General features: G+C 48.6%; 1 protein-coding gene across 2 annotated transcripts in view; it reads left to right on the top strand.

The window, feature by feature from the left end:
- Positions 1-17695, top strand: part of ARSG (arylsulfatase G) — a 96979-nt gene that overhangs the window by 17344 nt on the left and 61940 nt on the right. The window contains exons 1-2 of one of the 2 annotated variants that reach the window (XM_044247568.1): positions 2566-2636; positions 15083-15814. In XM_044247568.1, coding sequence (XP_044103503.1) covers positions 15597-15814 — 218 coding nt within the window. In that variant the 5' untranslated portion in view covers positions 2566-2636; positions 15083-15596. Of the gene's footprint in view, positions 1-2565; positions 2637-15082; positions 15815-17695 lie in introns of those variants that run through there. The other variant, XM_044247567.1, reaches the window with a different exon arrangement.

The following is a 17695-nucleotide window of genomic DNA, read 5'->3' as shown; positions in this document are numbered from 1 at the left end:
TTTTCCCGCAGCGCCGGGGCGCTCCCACCGCCCAGTCCCACCCGCGCCTGGAGGATCTGGGGACTGGCTGGGGGCAGGCGGGGAGAGGGACGCCGCGGCTAAACCCGCGCGCTGCTCGCGGCTGCGGCGGCTCCGCGTCCGCCCCGGGCGGAACAGGTTCCTTCCAGTTTGGGTGTGAGCTGCGCGCGCGGCGCCGCGAACCCGGAGTTCCTCCTCCAGCGCCCACTTCCCCCCATTTCGTCAACTCGCGCCTGGTTCCCCTTGTGGGGCCGCGGGGGAGGGAGTGCCGCAGTGAGCCCCAGACAGCTAGTGGCCCGGCTGCTACGCGTCCCTTGCTTTCCCCCGGGTGCAGCAGCAGCAACAGCATCCGCGTTGCGCGAAAGGGATGTGAGCAGCCGGGCTGAGTCAGCATCCCTGCTCGGGGCGCGCGCGCATCCTCCCTTGCTGGCGTTTGGCGACGTGCACACAGGTGCATGGCTGCCTAATCCGCGGAGAGCCCCCAGGAGGGGAGGCGCCCGGACGTTCAGGGAGTACGTGCCCCTCATCCCGAAGTCCCCGACCCCAAGGTCACCGTGAACTCAGCGGATGAAGCCCGGGAAACCAGTTATGAGCTTGTCATTGGGGACAAAGCAGTGTGTCGTATCCCCGGCATTTCGGAGCCCGCGGGGGTGCAGACTTGGCTTCCTGGTCTCCACCTCACCTACCCAGGGCCAGTTTGAGACCTGCTCGGAAGCAAAGACCTTATTCTCTGCATTTCCCCGTCGACTTGGGTACGGATTGCTCCCTCCACGGGGGGGTTCTAGGAAGTGGTTCTGATGTCAGAAACTCATGAGAGCCTACTTTGGGAGCGCGCGCACGCGGCGGCGCCGCCGGGAGGAGTTAGCAGTTTGAGTTTTAATAAAAATCCCTTTGCAGTCGCCGCCTGCTTTCTCTCACGACTTGGCGATAGGGTCTACTGCGTTAAGTGCCATTGTGTGCTGTTGAAAGCTCTGGCGTGAGTCGGGCGGGGAGCAGGTGTGTTCGTATCAGGTGCTCTGTTACGGGCCAGGGGGCAACTGGTCAGCTTGGCAACCTTGTGGAAGTAACGTAACTTTTTGGAGGGTCGATTTCCACATCCGTAAAATGGGGTCAGAATTAATTTAGGATTCCTGTAAAGTGTGGATCAAAGTGACTGCCTGTGATGAACCCTTGGTGCCCATTAGCTCTTATTGTTATTATTTATGGCTTACCATACCGATTATAGACTCCAAGCACCTCCCCCCGCCGCCCCTCCAGGGATCCTTTTTTTGGGTGGTTCTTCCAAGAATCCACACGTGATGATTTAAAAAAAAAAAAAAAGAAAAAAAAAAGATTTGAATCCCTGAGATAAAAACAGTGCTAAAATAGGACTGACTATAAGTGTAATCTTTGAGATTTAGAATCTCGCAGTGCATTTAGGACCTGCCACTGTGCTCACTATGGAATCGTCATAGTATCTACTGTTTTGGGTCTTGGGAACCCATGGGTGTAGCCCAGTATTTATAACTGAGTGATTCAGATCAAGCCCTGGAAGTTCCTGGTGCTTGGACTTCTCGATTTAAAACCTTAGGCAAACTATGCCAAAAGCTCTAGGTATGAATGAATGATTGAGAAAGTCTCATCTGAGTATCTGACCAGAGTGAAAAGCACTGGCTGTTGGGCAGGCATGACTATAATGATGATAGTCATACTAAGTTGCTATTATTTTATTAATATTATTAAGCCTATTATTTTTTTGCATGTTTGCTTTGTTCCCAATACTATTAAATGCCATACATGTGAGCTAACATTCACCCCATCAGTAACATTCTGCAGTCAGCACTATCCCCATTGTACAGATGAGAAAAGTCGAGGCACAGAGCACTGCAGGGCTTCACCCAAGGCTTCAGAACATTTATAGACACACCCTGGCCCTTTTTGTAACTAAAGCTCATCCAGAGATGACATTTGCCACCTGCATTTGGGGAAGGGGGATGGGTTGGAAACCCAGTCTCGGCCTAGTCTTGCAAGCCACAAGCCAGTGACTTTTGCTTGCCCTGGTTAGAGGCTGGCTTCACCTTGGTCCCTTTCCTAGTGAGACCAAGCGTGAAAACCCCTGCTTTTTTCACTCCTCCCGGGAAAGCAAAGAGAGGGAAAGCACTGCATTACCATGCTAATCAAAACCCCCCCAAACAAAACTAACTCTGTTTAGTTCTAAATACGAACAAAAGAACCCTTGGAGTCTGGAGTACAGAACCAGAAAAATCAGGATATTAAGTTCAGGGTTCAGCTCCCCGTTTAGCCTCTTCTGTTGTGTCTGCCGTAACCCCAGTGGCAGCAGAACCCCTGGGGTCTTTCATCTACAGTGGGCAAGGCTGTGATGATGCCCTTAAAAAGTCCGTCAACATCTTCTGGGGAAATAAATTGGCTCCTGAGGCTCTCCCCTCTGCTTGCTCTCTCCAGCCATCTTGCTTTGGGTCATTTGCATGAGAACAGATTCCTTTGTGCAAAGTTGGCCAGCCTGTTCTCTGTCTACGTTTATAGCCCTTCTAGTCTTCATGTTGGGTTGCTAGGCAGATATGACCCTGGCTTGCAAATAAGCTCACTGCATTTACCAGCCCGTGAGAACTTAAACTTGGGTAAGTAGATTGAAAGGAATCTTGTCTGGAGCTCGGGCCTGGGTCTTCAGAGCAGCCATGAAGAGGAGGAGCACTGGAGGGGACTCCTTTGGGAGGTGTTGCTCTCCCACTCATTTACTCTTCCTCTCCTGATTCCGCACCACCACCCACCATCTCACCTGAGGGCCTGTGCCAGGAGATGAGTGTGTTGCTGGGGCTGGGGGGGGGGTTGGAAACGGGACCCCTGTGTATTTGATCGAAGCGAATTCTTGCTTTAAAACTCGATATCTGCGTCTCCCAACAGCAGAGAAGCCCACAGGCGTTCTCGTAAGAATTCCGGGTAGATCCGTGGGGTTTATCTTGTGGGTGGTGGAGCGTCCCCCAATCCCCACATTTAACAGTTTGAAGGAAGACAGGACCCTTCAGATGGGCACATGTGCTCCTGGCGAGATTTGCAGATTTGCCAAGGGGCCTGAGACACAGATAATTTTAGGGCAGTTGTTTTCTGGAACATGAGCTCTGTCCTAAAGCTGATTTGTCCAAGGACCCACTGTGGGGCAGGCCTGGTGCTGGGTTAGTCTCGCACGCGTGGCTTCTCCCTCATAACCAGAGCCAGGATCTCACTAGGGGGCTCTGTTCCAGCTGAAACCGTCTCTGGGGCTAATACCGAAATACGGTGCCAGGAAAGCCTCTTTCTTCAAGTCAATATGTCCCATCCCCCATCCATCTTGTAAAGATGCTTTTGCAGTAGTAAGAGCTTGTCCAAATATACCATATATGTTGTTCATTGACAGATGATTCCTTATAGTACTAATTGTGATAATAATTCAACTGGGAAGGGATTTTCTTTAACCTTGAAGTGTAAGTAACAATTTCCATTTACACACAAAGGTGTAAATTTCAATTTGTACACAAAATCTGTGCTCACAGAAATAGGGTCATTAAGTACTTTTGAATAAATAAGCACATCATATTGAGACAGAATGGAAATACCATTTTGAAAAAGAGAGAAAAGAAATGATAGACAATTCTGGACCTAATGAATGATGTTCCCATGTAATTTTTAAATGAATGATGATGGTTTTTATATTACTCTGATGTTTATATATTTTTTATATATTTTTATATTTTTATATATATTTTTATATATTTTATATATTTTTTATATATTTTATATATATATAAAATCATAAATATATGATCTTATTTATTTATTTATTTGAGAGAGAGAGAATGAGAGAGAGTACGAGATGGGGGAGGGTCAGAGGGAGAAGCAGACTGCAGAGCAGGGAGCCTGATGCGGGACTCGATCCTGGGAGTCCAGGATCATGACCTGAGCCGAAGGCAGTCGCTTAACTGACTGAGCCACCCAGGCACCCAACTCTGATGTTTATCTTACACTGGATACGTTTGAAAGATTGGTGTAAAGTCATTTTACTGTAAAGATCATTTATGGATACAACTGAAACAATATCTTTTGAAGCTGTGATGAAGCATTGAACATAATTTAAAACTGCATGTTTGCATTTTTGCTGAATGTTTGCCCCCCCCCAACCATTCATATGTTGAAGCCCTGACCTCCTGTGTGATAGGATTTGGAGATGGGCCTTTGGCAGGTGATTAGGTTAGATGAGGTCCATGAAGTGGGGCCCCCAAGATGGGATGAGTGCCCTTTAAGGAAGAGGAAGAGAGCCTTGGGGGACACAATCAGAAGGCAGCTGTCTGCAAGCCAGGGACAGAGCCCTCACCCAGACTGTGCTGGGCTCTGCATCCCAGACTTCCAGCCACCAGACTGTGAGAAAATGAATTTCTGTTGTTTAAGTCACCCAGTCTAAGGTGTTTTGTTATGGCGGCCTATGCTGACTGACATGGGGAGGGTTTACTGTTTTTCCACATTCTTTTAGAGGATACCCCAGCACAAACATGTGCAGCCACTGGGGATGGTCTATATTAGAAAGGAGGACAAGAAGGCTGTGGTCCCTGCCTTCTTGGATCAATTCTCCCTGGGGTGACAGAACAAACCTGGAGTCACCACCATGGGCCCTGTGAGGGAAGGTAGGGTCTGTATAATTGAGAGCTACAGTGTAAGAGGCACGTGGGTGTGGACCCTGGAGCCTGAGCTTGAATCCCAGCCCTGCTCTCACTTAACCGTGTCACTTAGCTGGGCGAATCGCTGAACTTCTGTCTACCTCAGTCTGCTCATCCCTGAAAGGGGGATAATAATGCTGCACAGGGTTGTCCTGGTTGGGGGGGTGGGTGCTTTGTTCTGTCTTGCTAGGTTAACTGGGTTAAAGTGTGTAAGGGGCTTAGCAGCTTAGTGATGCACGTTTCTCTAATTCTTGGCTGGGGGGTTGAGGATGGAGACTAGAGAGGCCTAGAACCAGGAAAAGCCTTACAAGGACTGGCAAGGGGGAGGGAGAGGGGTGAACAGCAGATGGTGCTGGGTTTGCAGACAGGAAGGTCACCTCCCCACCCATGGCCTCTGATGATCTGACCTCTATCATGCCTGATGTCACTGGGTACGTCGCATTCACTCTGAAGTAAGTTTTACTTGATGTTAACATTGATATTTGTTCTTAGACATATTAGTCTTTTTTTTTTTTGAGGATTTTATTTCTTTATTTGAGAGGGAGAGAGAAAGAGAGCAAGAGCAGGGGGAGGGAGAAGCAGACTCCCCACTGAGCAGGTCCCTGGGATCACAACCTGAGTCAAAGGCAGCCCCTTAACCGACTGAGCCACCCAGGTGTCCCCACACATCTCTAGTTTTGTGATCCTCTTTCTACTTAAAGAGAGAAGAAAAAGAGAGAATGCTGCCTCGAGAAAGTCTCTAAAAAACGATCTCAAGCCTATTGTGAACGTACTAACAGCAACACAAGAATCAGGACTGTCGGAACAAAGTGATTTTCATCCCATTGCTTTTAGGAATAAATAACGTGCCGTGTTAAAAGTTTAAGCCACAGTTGCAGTCACGAAATCTAATTGGCCAGGATGGAAAGCGTGTGGGACCACTGGGTTTTGCCCCGATTATATCAGGCTTTCTTTGGAGAATTGTTGACGTTGCCCCACCCATCGTGTTGCTCAAGGCCAAGGAATAAAAACCTGCTTTCCTGCTATGTTTCTTGCCTAAAGGGAGATGCTGGCTCTCCCCCCTTCTTGTCTAAACACGAACAGCCTGTCCTGCTGCTCCTTGGAACAATACACAGTGTTAAGCTTCGATTTTAACCCTTTAGGAGCCATGTATCCGCTCATTTCCGTATGGCTAAGGGGATGGTTTGAGGAAGCTAGGAGGCTGCTCCAGGCTGCTCCATGATGGGAGGCCTGGAGGGCCTCTGTCCTGTCATGGTCATGGTTGATGGAGGGCTCTGGCCTCCTTAGGGGAGCCCAGATGCTTGGGAGGGGTCCACGGTAGGACTGGGGACACAGAGTCTCCGTCCTTTCCTCCCACAGCCATCACTCTGCCATCTGGGCGGCTTCTGCTCTTCGCAGCCCTGATGAGTGCGGTTGTTTCCCGGACCACAAAACCACACCCCAGAGAACGGGGTCCCTCATCTCCCAAGTGTTGACTGTCTGGTTCAGAAGACAGGACACTCGTGTGATTATTATCTAAAGCACCAAGTGCACTTCTACAAGGGAGGACCTCAGAGGAAGGGGAACTCACAAAGCCCATCTGAGGTTAGGGAAGCAATGAGACAGAGCTGAGCTTTCTCTGGGCGGGACGGAGCAGGCGTGGCCCTAGTTGCTCGTGTTAGATGCCTTCATTCAGCAAATATTGATTGGACTCCCTCTGGGCTAGGTACCAGGATTATGCAGTGCATAAAACACACAGACATTCTTATCCTGATGCACCTTACAGCCGAGATTTGTGACCTTTCCGGCTGGAGCACCTAGCTCAGGGTCACCAGCAAATCATTTTCGGATGTTTCTGATATTAACATGTAATTCCCACTTTCAATGGCATCCAAGGGGAGATTTGCTTCACACCTTCTCTGCATCTCTGCTTAACCTCATACTGTTAAAACTGTCTAAAACCAGATTTGCTGGTAGGCCGTGTACTCCAGAAACCGTGTCAACTCTCACCAGCGTCTGCCCAGGCACAGGGACCTAGCTCAGATTTAGCCGGAATGGCACCGACCACCATGACACTGTGTGACAAGGAGGACTCTTCACTTTCCCTTTCGCTGGTTTGTGACCATGGCATTTGTGGCTCCGGAACTGACCAGCAGAGCACGCTGGCAAACGGGGATGACCAAGACAGCCAGGAGCTACACGGAGCCCGGATCTCACCCTCGACACTCAGAATAGTTGTGCTTCATATTAATTTTAGGAAGCCTCTGGGCCTGTATCGTACTTTTTTCAGAGTTCTCGTTCTCGTATTTGCTCTCTCTTTATCCTCAACACCACAGGGGCATGAAATACAATGTTTCTGAGCACTTACTGACAGTGGATACTCAAGCTCCATTATTTCACCCACACATTGTGTTTGGTGGCGGGGGAGGAAGTTTACCATGGCTCTGTTTTTCAGGTAAATGGGTAAACTGAGGCACAGGGATTTTTTTTTTTAATTTTATTTTTTTATTTTTAGTGCTTATCCAAGATCACATAGCTAGGAAACAACGGTGCCAAATCCTGGGCACACATTCTTCTGGAAACAGGTCACCACACTCCCCCAAATCAATTTCCCAAAAGGCACATATGCCAAGTACTTCATTGCACTGAACATGAGGCCCTCCCCCGCCCTGCCCTCCACCAGGTTTTGGTCTTTCCCCCTACTTCCTATGCCTTGACCTCAGCCTCGGAGGTGCTGGGTTAGCCCCAGCTAGAATCTGTGTTAGTGGGCTTGGGTTGCCATCACAAAACACCACAGACCGGGGGGCTCACGCAACAGAACGGTATTTGTCACAGTTCCGGAGGCTGGGAAGTTTTAGAGCAAGGTGCCGGCTGATTAGGTGCCTGGCGGAGGCTCTCTTCTGACTTGATGAAGGTCACCTTCTTGGTGTGTCTTCACCTGCTAGAGAGAAAGACCCAGCTCTCTGGTCTCTTCTTTTTTTAAAGATTTTATTTATTTATTCAACAGAGAGAGAGAGAGAGAGTGAGCACGGGCATGGGAGCAGCAGAGGGAGAGGGAGAAGCCAGCTCCCCACTGAGCAGGGAGCCAACACGGGGCTCAATCCCAGGACCCTGGGATCATGACCTGAGCCAAAGGCATCTGATGCTTAATGACTGAGCCACCCAGGCACCCCTCTCCGGTCTCTTCTTAAAAGGGAACCAGTCCCAACACGAGGGTCCTACCCTCATGATCTCATCCAACCCCAATTCCCTCCCAAAGGCCCCAGCTCAATACCATCACACAGGGAAAGAGGGCTTCAACATACAAATTTTGGGAGGACACGAATATTCCACTCCCCGCAGAATCTCGTGCATTGCATTACAGAGGTAGAATAAAACCTGGGAAAGGAGACATCTGCAAAAATAGAAAAGATGGCACGTGGCGTTTAGTAGCAAGTTTCCAATTCTCATGCAAAACTGACACAGGGACTAATGAAAGTTTGACACACGAACCACGGATCAATCTTACCATGACAGGGAGAAGGAAAAGAGGGAGGAGGGAGGCCTGCCAGAAAAATTCAGACCTGAATCAGATCTCACTGTGAGATCTACAAGTCAGTGAACACGGAAATGGGGGCTCTGGGGACATTTTAAATCCCACCATGGGCTACGGTCAGGTCCAAAATTGAGAAATTTCACAGGACAAACAGCTGAATTTATTTACAAATATATTGCAGGGAAGAGAGAGGAGGAACTTATAAATGAAAAGAGAAGAGACACATGAACCAAATGTAATTTGTGGTGGGCTTTGTGCGGATCTAGATTAGAGTAAAAAAAAAAAAATTGTGAAAGTGTTCACAATTAAGAAAATAAAATAAAACATTGGCAAGACAGCAGAGTATAAACACTGACTTAAACCCTGGTTGGAGTGTTGAGAATACTAACACATTGTTGTTAATTTTGAAAAGTGGCTATGAATAGGGTTGTGGTTATATTCTGAAAGAATTCTTATCTTTTAGAGAAACATATAGAAACAATGTTGGATGAAATTACATGATACCTGAGGTTCATTTCAGAAATAATCCAGGGTATGTGGAGGACGAGGAGCAGACAAGTAGAAGGGGGGGAATGGGCTGGCCACATGCTGATAGCTATTGAGTCAAGATGCTGGGTCCGGACGCATGAGTTTCTCAACTTTTGTATGTTTGACAACTTCTGTAGAATTTACTTATTGCAAATGAGAAGTAAATACTGCTTTGTAAAAAGTCCTTCAAAATTCAGCAAGCAGGGAGCGGATTTCAGGTCATTGACCTTGAGTCTGTGGTGCCTGGTCACATTTCTTGTGACAATTCTTCTCAAGGGGAGGATAGAATTTTAGAGAAAGGGTATCATTCGGAGGCCCATCCACTTTCTCTCTTCTTCTGACATGCGTTCAAGGACCCAGATATAATTTCTCCAGGGCTGCTGAACTCACAGAGGCATGGCCTGATGCTACCTCTGCTCTCCCAAATTGGCTCTGCCACATAGCTTCCTTCTGTGACGGTTCCAACAGGTGGTTTGAGCTAACGCTATGCAAGATGTCATATGCCCCACACGTGGACGAGCTTCCTGGAATTGTTGGGTTCACAGAAAGAATATTCCCAACAATAGGGTCTGGCTTGCGCCCATTATAAGATAAATAAGTGTTGGGGACATAAGGTATCACGTGATGACTATAGTTAACACTGTTTTTTGGTCTACTTGAAAGTTGCTAGGACAGTAGATCCTAAAAGTTCTCACCATGAAGAAGAAACCATTTCTCTCTCCCTTTTTTCTTGTATCTATAGGAAGTGATGGATTTAAAAAAAAAAAGATTTTATTTATTTATTTGAGAGAGATAACAAGAGAAAACACGAGAAGGGAGTAGGGAGAGGAAGAAGCAGGCTCCCTGTTGAGCAGGGAACCTGACCCAGGACTCCATCCCAGGACCCTGGGATGGTGACCTGAGCCAAAGGCAGACGTTTCACCGACTGAGCCACCCAGGAGCCCCAGAATGCGGTGGCTGTTAACTAAACTTATTTAAGCAATCATTTCACAGTATATATAAATCACATCATCATGTTATACACCTTAAGCTTAGACAGTCCTGTGTGTCAATTACGTGTCAATAAAACTGAAAGAAAAAGAAACAGAAAAAAATAATCACCTTTACCTCTTCTGTTGAGCTAAGACAGACTCCCCAGATATACTCTAAAGAAAGTAATCTTTCCGAGCTGCCACCCCCCCACCTCCCCCACCGAACTGGCATGTTAGGGAGGACCTCAGGACAAAGGAAGGGACCACGAAGATGTTTGTCTGTTTTTTCCCATGAGGATCTTGATTACACACAGACATTAAATAACCCTGAATAACTGTTCGTCTGGTTCCCCAGACCGTCTGGTTCCTCACCGCTTGCACCTGGATGCGGGCGAGGCAAAATTCCAGGAGGTGCTCACTGTTAGAGTCACATGAGCACAGGTGGGCCCTGAGAAGGAGTGCCACCACCGTAGATTTTGTGCCCTGGGCACTGGGCTTGCCTCTCCCCGGCACTGTCTCTCACCTGGGCTCTCCTGGACAGGTGCAACTAACCCCTGATTCTCACCTTCCCTTTCCACCCCATTTTCCTGGCAGGGCAGGGGCCGAATTCTGGGATGTGTGGGTTGGAACTCAGGCTTCCTCCCTCCACTGTTTGCTGCCCTCACAGTGACAGCCCTTTGCCCTGCTGGCCTCCCTGCCTGGCAGTCCTCTCTGGTGCACAACGTCCCATAGCTGCACTGCTTCCTCTCTTACCTCCTGCAGAGCCTTCTGGACACCTCCACAAGGCTGTCCCTGGACCTCCTTCACTTTGCACCCCATGAGCTGCTTCCCCTTGATTTTTTTTCTCCCCAGCACTGACGTTTGGCTCATTTCAATTCTTCCCCCGCGCTCCCCCAAAACACCACCCCCCACACCACAAGAAAGGAAGCAGCTTGAGGGCAGGATTTTGTGTTTCTTTCCGTGCTGTACGCACAGCATCTAGACTGAGGCCTGTCATTTAGTCTGCGTTTGCTGGACAAGGCACGGGGGTGGGAGGGTGTGGAGGGGTCGTGATGGGTGCAGACTGCACGTGGGCAGCCGAGACCCGAGGCTCCACCCCCTCCCCCTCCGGCCGTCCCCCTGTGACTCCTGGTCCCCGCCGGCGCATGACCATGCTATGACTTGGCAGGTAAAGGAACAGAGCTCGGCCGCCGGAGATCACGCTCCCCCTGCGCCTCTCTCTTTTTTGGCCTTGGCTCATCAGAAGCTTTGTCTCTGGAAAACCAACAGAGCCCTCTGCCAGAAGTTCTGCCCAACCTTCTTGTTATTTCAGCTGTTCTCAAGGCCCTCTAGCAGGCCGCTTGGCCGCAGGGAGGTCCTCGGGGAGCCAGGTCAGGTGATGGACTCCCAGGCCTGGGCTTCAGACACCGTAGCGTGTCTTCGGTTGACTCATGCCATTCCGTCCCCAGCCCTTCTGGCCGACCACTGCCTGCCAGTCCTTCCACCGCTCAAGAGCACCTTTCCCCAGAAGCGAACCCAGAACCGAAAGAGAGACCAAAATTTAGCAGATCCAGAACACTTGCTTTCCAGTGGGGTTCGTAGAGAAGAAGACAGATCATTGCTGAGTGGATGGACAACTCAAGTTCACCCTCGGGCTGCCCGGGGAGCATCGAGGCGTGGGGGGTGGCTCATACTTGTGCCCAGCAGGGATCTATCCCAGTTTGTTCTGCTTGGATGGAGCACATGGGTCTTCCTTGAGGGATTGTTGTGTCAGGTGGTCACGTTCCTTCCAGCCCAGTGGATGGAGAAGGGGACGCTCTATTTCCCAAAGACTCCCCTTTTCTTCCTTAGACCACAGACGATGCTTCCTGCCTCTGCCCACTCTCCCTTCTGAGAGGGGCAGGGTGGTACATAAAGAAAATTGGGAAGAGAACCTCAGATGTGGCCCTGGGCGAAAAGTCTCAGGCTGCATCTTTTAAAAACCTCCCCCCAGCTTCACTGAGGTGTGATCGACAAAACACGTATGTGTTTACTGCGTATGATGTGATGCTTTGATAACATAGACAATATGAAATGATGTCTACAGTCTCATGAGCACGCCCATCACCTCGTGCAGTTGCACGTGTTTTACATTTTTTGTGGTGGGGACACTTAACACCTACCATTCTCCTCTTTGCTTCTACGTGTTGGACTTTTTTAGATTTCACGTGTAAGTGAGATGATACTGTATTTGTCTCCCTGTGCCCAGCTTACTGCACTCACTGTAATGTCTTCCAGGTTTATCAAAGTTTTTGCAAATGGCAAAACTTTCGTTTCCACGCTCCTCCTTTTTCAAGGCTGAATACTATTCCATTGTGTATAGATTCTACATGCTGCACATTTTCTTTCTTCATTCGTTCGTGGATGCTGAGGTTGTTCCCATATCTTGGCGATTGTGAATAATGCAGTCAACACAGGATGCCAATATCTCATGATACTGATCTCATTTCTCTGGATAGATACCCAGAAGGGCGATTGCTGGATCATATGGTCATTTTTCATTTTTTAAGGACCTGCCATCTTGTTTTCCATAATGTCAGTTTGGAGCGCAGTCAAAGTCCATGACTTTGGGTCCATTCTTTGAATGTCTGGCTTGCCTTTTCACTGTAGTTTAAAAAAATAAATGGGAAAAGATTAAATATCTCCCTGGAGGTAGGGGCATGAAGGATAATGCAATGGCGTCCTGGCTAAATTAGCTTATTTCCATTTGATGAAATTTTTAAGTATTAATGATTATCTTTGAAAATCCTCAAAGGAATGTTTTATCATGGAACTGTTAAGAAAAACAATCTGTTTATTTATGTTCCCACCTTAATTTCAGCTTTTTTCTCAAGTGAATTTTTTTCCCCTGGAGTCCTTCACGTTGGGTCATTCCAAAATGGATTACTGACCAAGAATGAGGCCACTCTAGAGTTCCAAGCTAAGTAGCTTTAAGAAGAAAAGCCTCCTATGATTGTTGCTAATGGTCAGAAGCCAGTAGAATGAGGCTGGGAATCAACCAGCAGGTCAACAAGTGTTTGTTGGGCGCCCTCCTTGTGCAAGGGCTCTTTCTTCTTCTAGAAAGGGAGAAGTCTTTGGGGCCTCAAGATCAACAAATACTGGTTGAATCTAATTGAGTTTGAAAGAATAACTCTCCTCTTGGAAAAGAGAAGAATTTGCATTTCTGAACAATTGATTCATTCGCCTCCAGATGACCATGACTGTTTACTTGAACTCCCTTTTATTTTGATTAAGTATGTATCTGCCCATCCTTTTGAGTTTATCTGGGTCTTGCAGAATTTACATACCTCCAACCACCCCCATCCGCTTGGGCTGGCAGTTGGGTTGGCTTCCTCAAGGGAAGGGATACAGAACTGCACATCACGTCTATCGTAATGCCAGCCCCAGTAGCGTCTTTATGTATTTGTTCTCCTCTAATCCTCTCAATGGCTTGGGTGTCCCAATAGCTTTTTTACTCAGTCTAGAATTTCAAGTCTGTGCCTCCTTAGGAACCTTGTAAATTTAAGGCTTTCAAGGGAAGTTGGGGTGATATGGTTTTATTCTTTTTTTCTTTTTTTTAAGATTTTATTTATTTATTTGACAGAGAGAAATCACAAGTAGACGGAGAGGCAGGCAGAGAGAGAGAGAGGGAAGCAGACTCCCTGCCAAGCAGAGAGCCCGATGCGGGACTCGATCCCAGGACCCCGAGACCATGACCTGAGCCGAAGGCAGCGGCTTAACCCACTGAGCCACCCAGGCGCCCGATATGGTTTTATTCTATTGTCCCCATTTGCAATCTGCAGCTGAAAACATAACCTTCAATTCCTGTTTTTCTTTCTTTAAAAAAGATTTTATTTATTTATTTAAGAGAGAGAACGAGCAAGAAAGAGCAAACAGAGGGGAGGGGCAGAGGCAGAGGGAGAAGCAGGCTCTCTGATGAGCAGGGAGCCCAACACCGGGCTTGATCCCAGGACCCTGAAATCATGACCTGAGCCAAGGCAGTGGCTTAACCAACTAAGCCACCCAGGCGCCCCATAGTTCCTGTTTTTCAAAATTTGACCTGATTTATGCCTTTCATCGTGTCATTGAAGTTGCCTTATCTCCAGTAGGTTAAGCATCTCCACTTTACGCTCATTTTCTTCTTGGACAAGAATCATGATGTATTTCTTTCTAAGCCTTTTGGTGCTCTAAGCACAATTTAAGGGCTAGCGATAGAGGTCTCATCCGGGAGCTTGTTAAACATACCGCAGCCTTTCCTATGAACCTGCATTTGATAAGGCCTGTAGCTGACTTCTATGTACATCCAAGTGGGAGAAGCTCTGGTTGAGCATGTCTTTAGATTTTAATAAAAATTACATCACCAAGATATAAAGGGACAATTTCCATTAACCTTTTTTGGAAATTCTGACATTTTATGGTGAAACATTTCAAACCATAAACTCGAATGTTCTACCTTAAGTACCTGTACACTCTCTACCTAGATTATACCATTAATTTTCTTTTAAAAAAAATTTTATTTATTTATTTATTTATTTGACAGAGAGAGAGAGAGAGATCACAAGTAGGCAGAGAGGCAGGCAGAGAGAGAGGGGGAAGCAGGCTCCCCGCTAAGGAGAGAGCCCGATGCGGGGCTTGATCCCAGGATCCTGGGATCATGACCTGAGACAAACCAAGGCAGATGCTCCACCAACAGAGCCTCCCAGGCATCCTTGAGTGACTTTTTCCTTGACAGTTCCAATAAAAACTTCATTATACAGACACTGAAATGGAAGGACGCTGGGATCATGACCTGAGCCGAAGGCAGAGGCTTAACCCACTGAGCCACCCAGGCGCCCCGTATACCGTTAATTTTCTTCACATTTCTTTTTTTTTCTCGAATGATCATTTTCCGTCAAGAATTTTACAGAGAAATAGTAGTTGACAGCATGACCATTAGAAAGAATCATGTCTCGATCACACAGATCTCACTCTTTCTTCTAGAATTTTCAATGGGTTTGAGAAGGTCATGATTTCTTGGGAATCAGAGAAACGTGGTAGGGTGGGCATGGGGAAGAGCTGGGATTTCACAGAGCTGGGCGCTGGCCCTCGCCTCGTCCAGGGCATCGGGCCTCAGTGTCCCCATCCGTATAGTGAGTGAGTTCAGAGGCCTCCTCGCTGATGGCGCTCCCAGCCCCGTGATCGGAGGTCCATCCCAGCATTCTCGTCATCTCCGTGCCTCAGGTGGAGAAACAGATGAACCAGCTACATATTCGAGTGAGAAGGAAAACATCTGTTGGCATGGAAAAGAGATTATTTCCTAAGCTACTGAGTACAACACAGCTGCTCTGGCAGATTTAACTCTGTTTTCTTGTCAATTTTTGTTCTTTCAGGAAACCTTGCAGAAACATGAAGCCGTCAACCATCTGGAACTGAGAAACTCACTCGAGGCTGACTGCGGCTTCTAGAACGTCCAGGTGTTCTGCAGATGGGAGAATCGATCCTGCACTCACCAGCTGGAGTCCCGAACACAGACGCACGCTCCGGCTCCAGCGCTGACATCTCCGAGTCCAGACGGGTCCTTTGCTAAGTGGCCAAAGAGCCGTTGTTGACACTGAGGGCTGACGGTCGCGCACACAGCCGGTCCCTCCCTCGGAGCTGCAGGGGGACAAACCACATTCAGGGTTGCAAGTTTCCTGACTCTCTTGAATGAGGATTCCAAGTGGGGGACTCATTTCTGTAAGCCCACCGCCCTTCTAGGGACCACCCTGAACAGGACCACCACCACCACTGGTATTTTCTTGCCAACTCTCTGCCCTGAACGGGAGCAGGAGGAAGCTCTCAGAAAAATCTCTAGCTGTGGCCCACAGTCACTCCAGACAACTATTACCCTCCTGTCACCCCACCATGGGCTGGCTTTTTCTAAAGGTTCTGCTTGTGGGGGTGACTTTCTTGGGAGGCCTGTATCCCTTTGTGGATTTTTCCTATAACGGGGACACAAGAGGCCAGAAGCCGAATTTCGTGATCATTTTGGCAGATGACATGGGGTGGGGGGATCTGGGGGCGAACTGGGCAGAAACAAAGGACACTGTCCACCTGGATCAGATGGCTGCTGAAGGAATGAGGTAAGTCTTGAAGAGGGCGAGGCAGCATCCCTTGGGATGCCTGACTCTCTGCGGGAAGGGTCAGCCTAGTGCCCTTGAAGAACAATTGATGGGTCCATGTTGACTTAGTTAATTGATTGACTAATTTGGTTTGAAGCCAGTACAGCATCTTGAAGAAATCCATGCACTCACCCGTCTGATAACATTTGGGGTACGTGTGTGTGTGTGTGTGTGTGTGTGTGTGTGTGTGTGTGTGTTAGGAGCTCGGAATACAGAGGTGAACAACTTACCTCTGCTACTTATCATCTGCGGGAGGGGACAGGTTAAAAAGAAAGTCGTACTGAGGACACGAGCCTGCATCGGGGATTTTTGGAGTCTGCAAGGGAGGCTGCAGAATCCAACTGGGGGTTCGGGGGAGAAGTGACCATTGAAGAACAGGGAGTCAGCGAGGCACACAAAGGTAAGAGGACTTAGCTGTGAGCAGACAGGACTTACTGGTCCGAGGAAGGGCACACGTAACTCCAAGGGACCATCAAAGGGAAGGGCTTGTGTATCCCAGTGGGTCTGGATGTTCATAAGCCCCTTTCCTGCTCAGAAGGAGGACACAGATCAGAGCGCTCAGACTTCTGGGTACACATCTTAGGCGGACGGCGATCTGACCCGCCAGCTCAGATCCTACAGGCGCTGCGTTTAACTCCGCCGTCCGGCTCAGTGGGAATCATTCCAGCTAGCTGGTTAGGACCCTGCTGGGGCCATCGCCACAGTGTCTCAGCCACTTGTATCTTGGAGCCCAGAGCTTCCGTGGTGATACAGACCCTCGGGGGTCCCCGCATCTGGTCTCTTCTACTCTGGTCCATCCACCCCAGCTCGGCCAAAGTGAGCTTTCGAGGAACACTCCTCTGCTTCCAGTTCTTCAAAGGCATTTTGTGGCCCTAGGGATCCCATCCCAACTCTGTACTGCAGCTTACAAGACCAGCCCCTCCTCCACACTCTTCTCTGTGCAGCCCCTCTGTTCACTTGGGGCCTCCCTGTGTCTGGGCCTCAGCTAGCTGATTCCATCTTCCTGGTGCACTTTCTACTGCTTCTGCTGAGTTAGGTTCTACTCACCACCTGGGGTCTCGCTACCTCCCGAGATCCTCCGGGAAATCATTCTCAGATGTTGCCGGGTTCTCTGTCCACTATCTTGCTTCTCCCCGTGGTGATTGTGTAACCATATGACCACCTGTTTCGGGTTGAGTAGAGGGCTACCCCCCCATTCATGCCCATCTGGAACCTCAGAATGTGACCTCATTTGGAAACAGGAACTTTGCAAATGTATTTCCTTTTTTTTTTTTTTAAAGATTTTATTTATTTGAGAGATAGAGACAGAGCACAAATGGGAGAGAGGGAGAAGCAGACTCCCCGCTAAGCTGGGATCCGAATATGGGGCTCGATCCCAGGACCCTGAAATCATGACATGAGCGAAAGGCAGACACTTAACCGACTGAGCCACCCAGGTGCCCCTTAGTTGTGGATCTTAATGATACTTCCATTGAGGGTGCGCCGTAAATCCAGTGACTAGTGTCCCCATAAGAAGAGGCGAGGACACAGAGAGACACCCAGAGGAGGTGATGGGAAGGCAGAAGCAGGGAATACGGTGACATGTCCCCGAGCTGGGAATGCCAGGGACCGCTGGCAGCCACGAGAAGCCAGAAGAGAGGCATGGGACAGATTCTCTTTCTGAGCTTCCAGAGGGAAATCAACCTTCCTGACATCTTGATTTCAGACTTCCAGCCTCCTGACCCGGGAGAGAATTACATTTCTGCCCTTTTAAGCCTCTCGCTCATGCTCATGTGCTGTGGTAGCCAAGGAAAATCAGACACCTCCCTTCTAGCTCTGGCCTTCAGGAAGAAAAATGTCTCT

Source organism: Neovison vison, chromosome 5 (genome assembly GCF_020171115.1).
Source record: "Neovison vison isolate M4711 chromosome 5, ASM_NN_V1, whole genome shotgun sequence".
Lineage (NCBI taxonomy): Eukaryota > Metazoa > Chordata > Mammalia > Carnivora > Mustelidae > Neogale > Neogale vison.
This window is presented reverse-complemented; position numbering and strand designations above follow the sequence as displayed.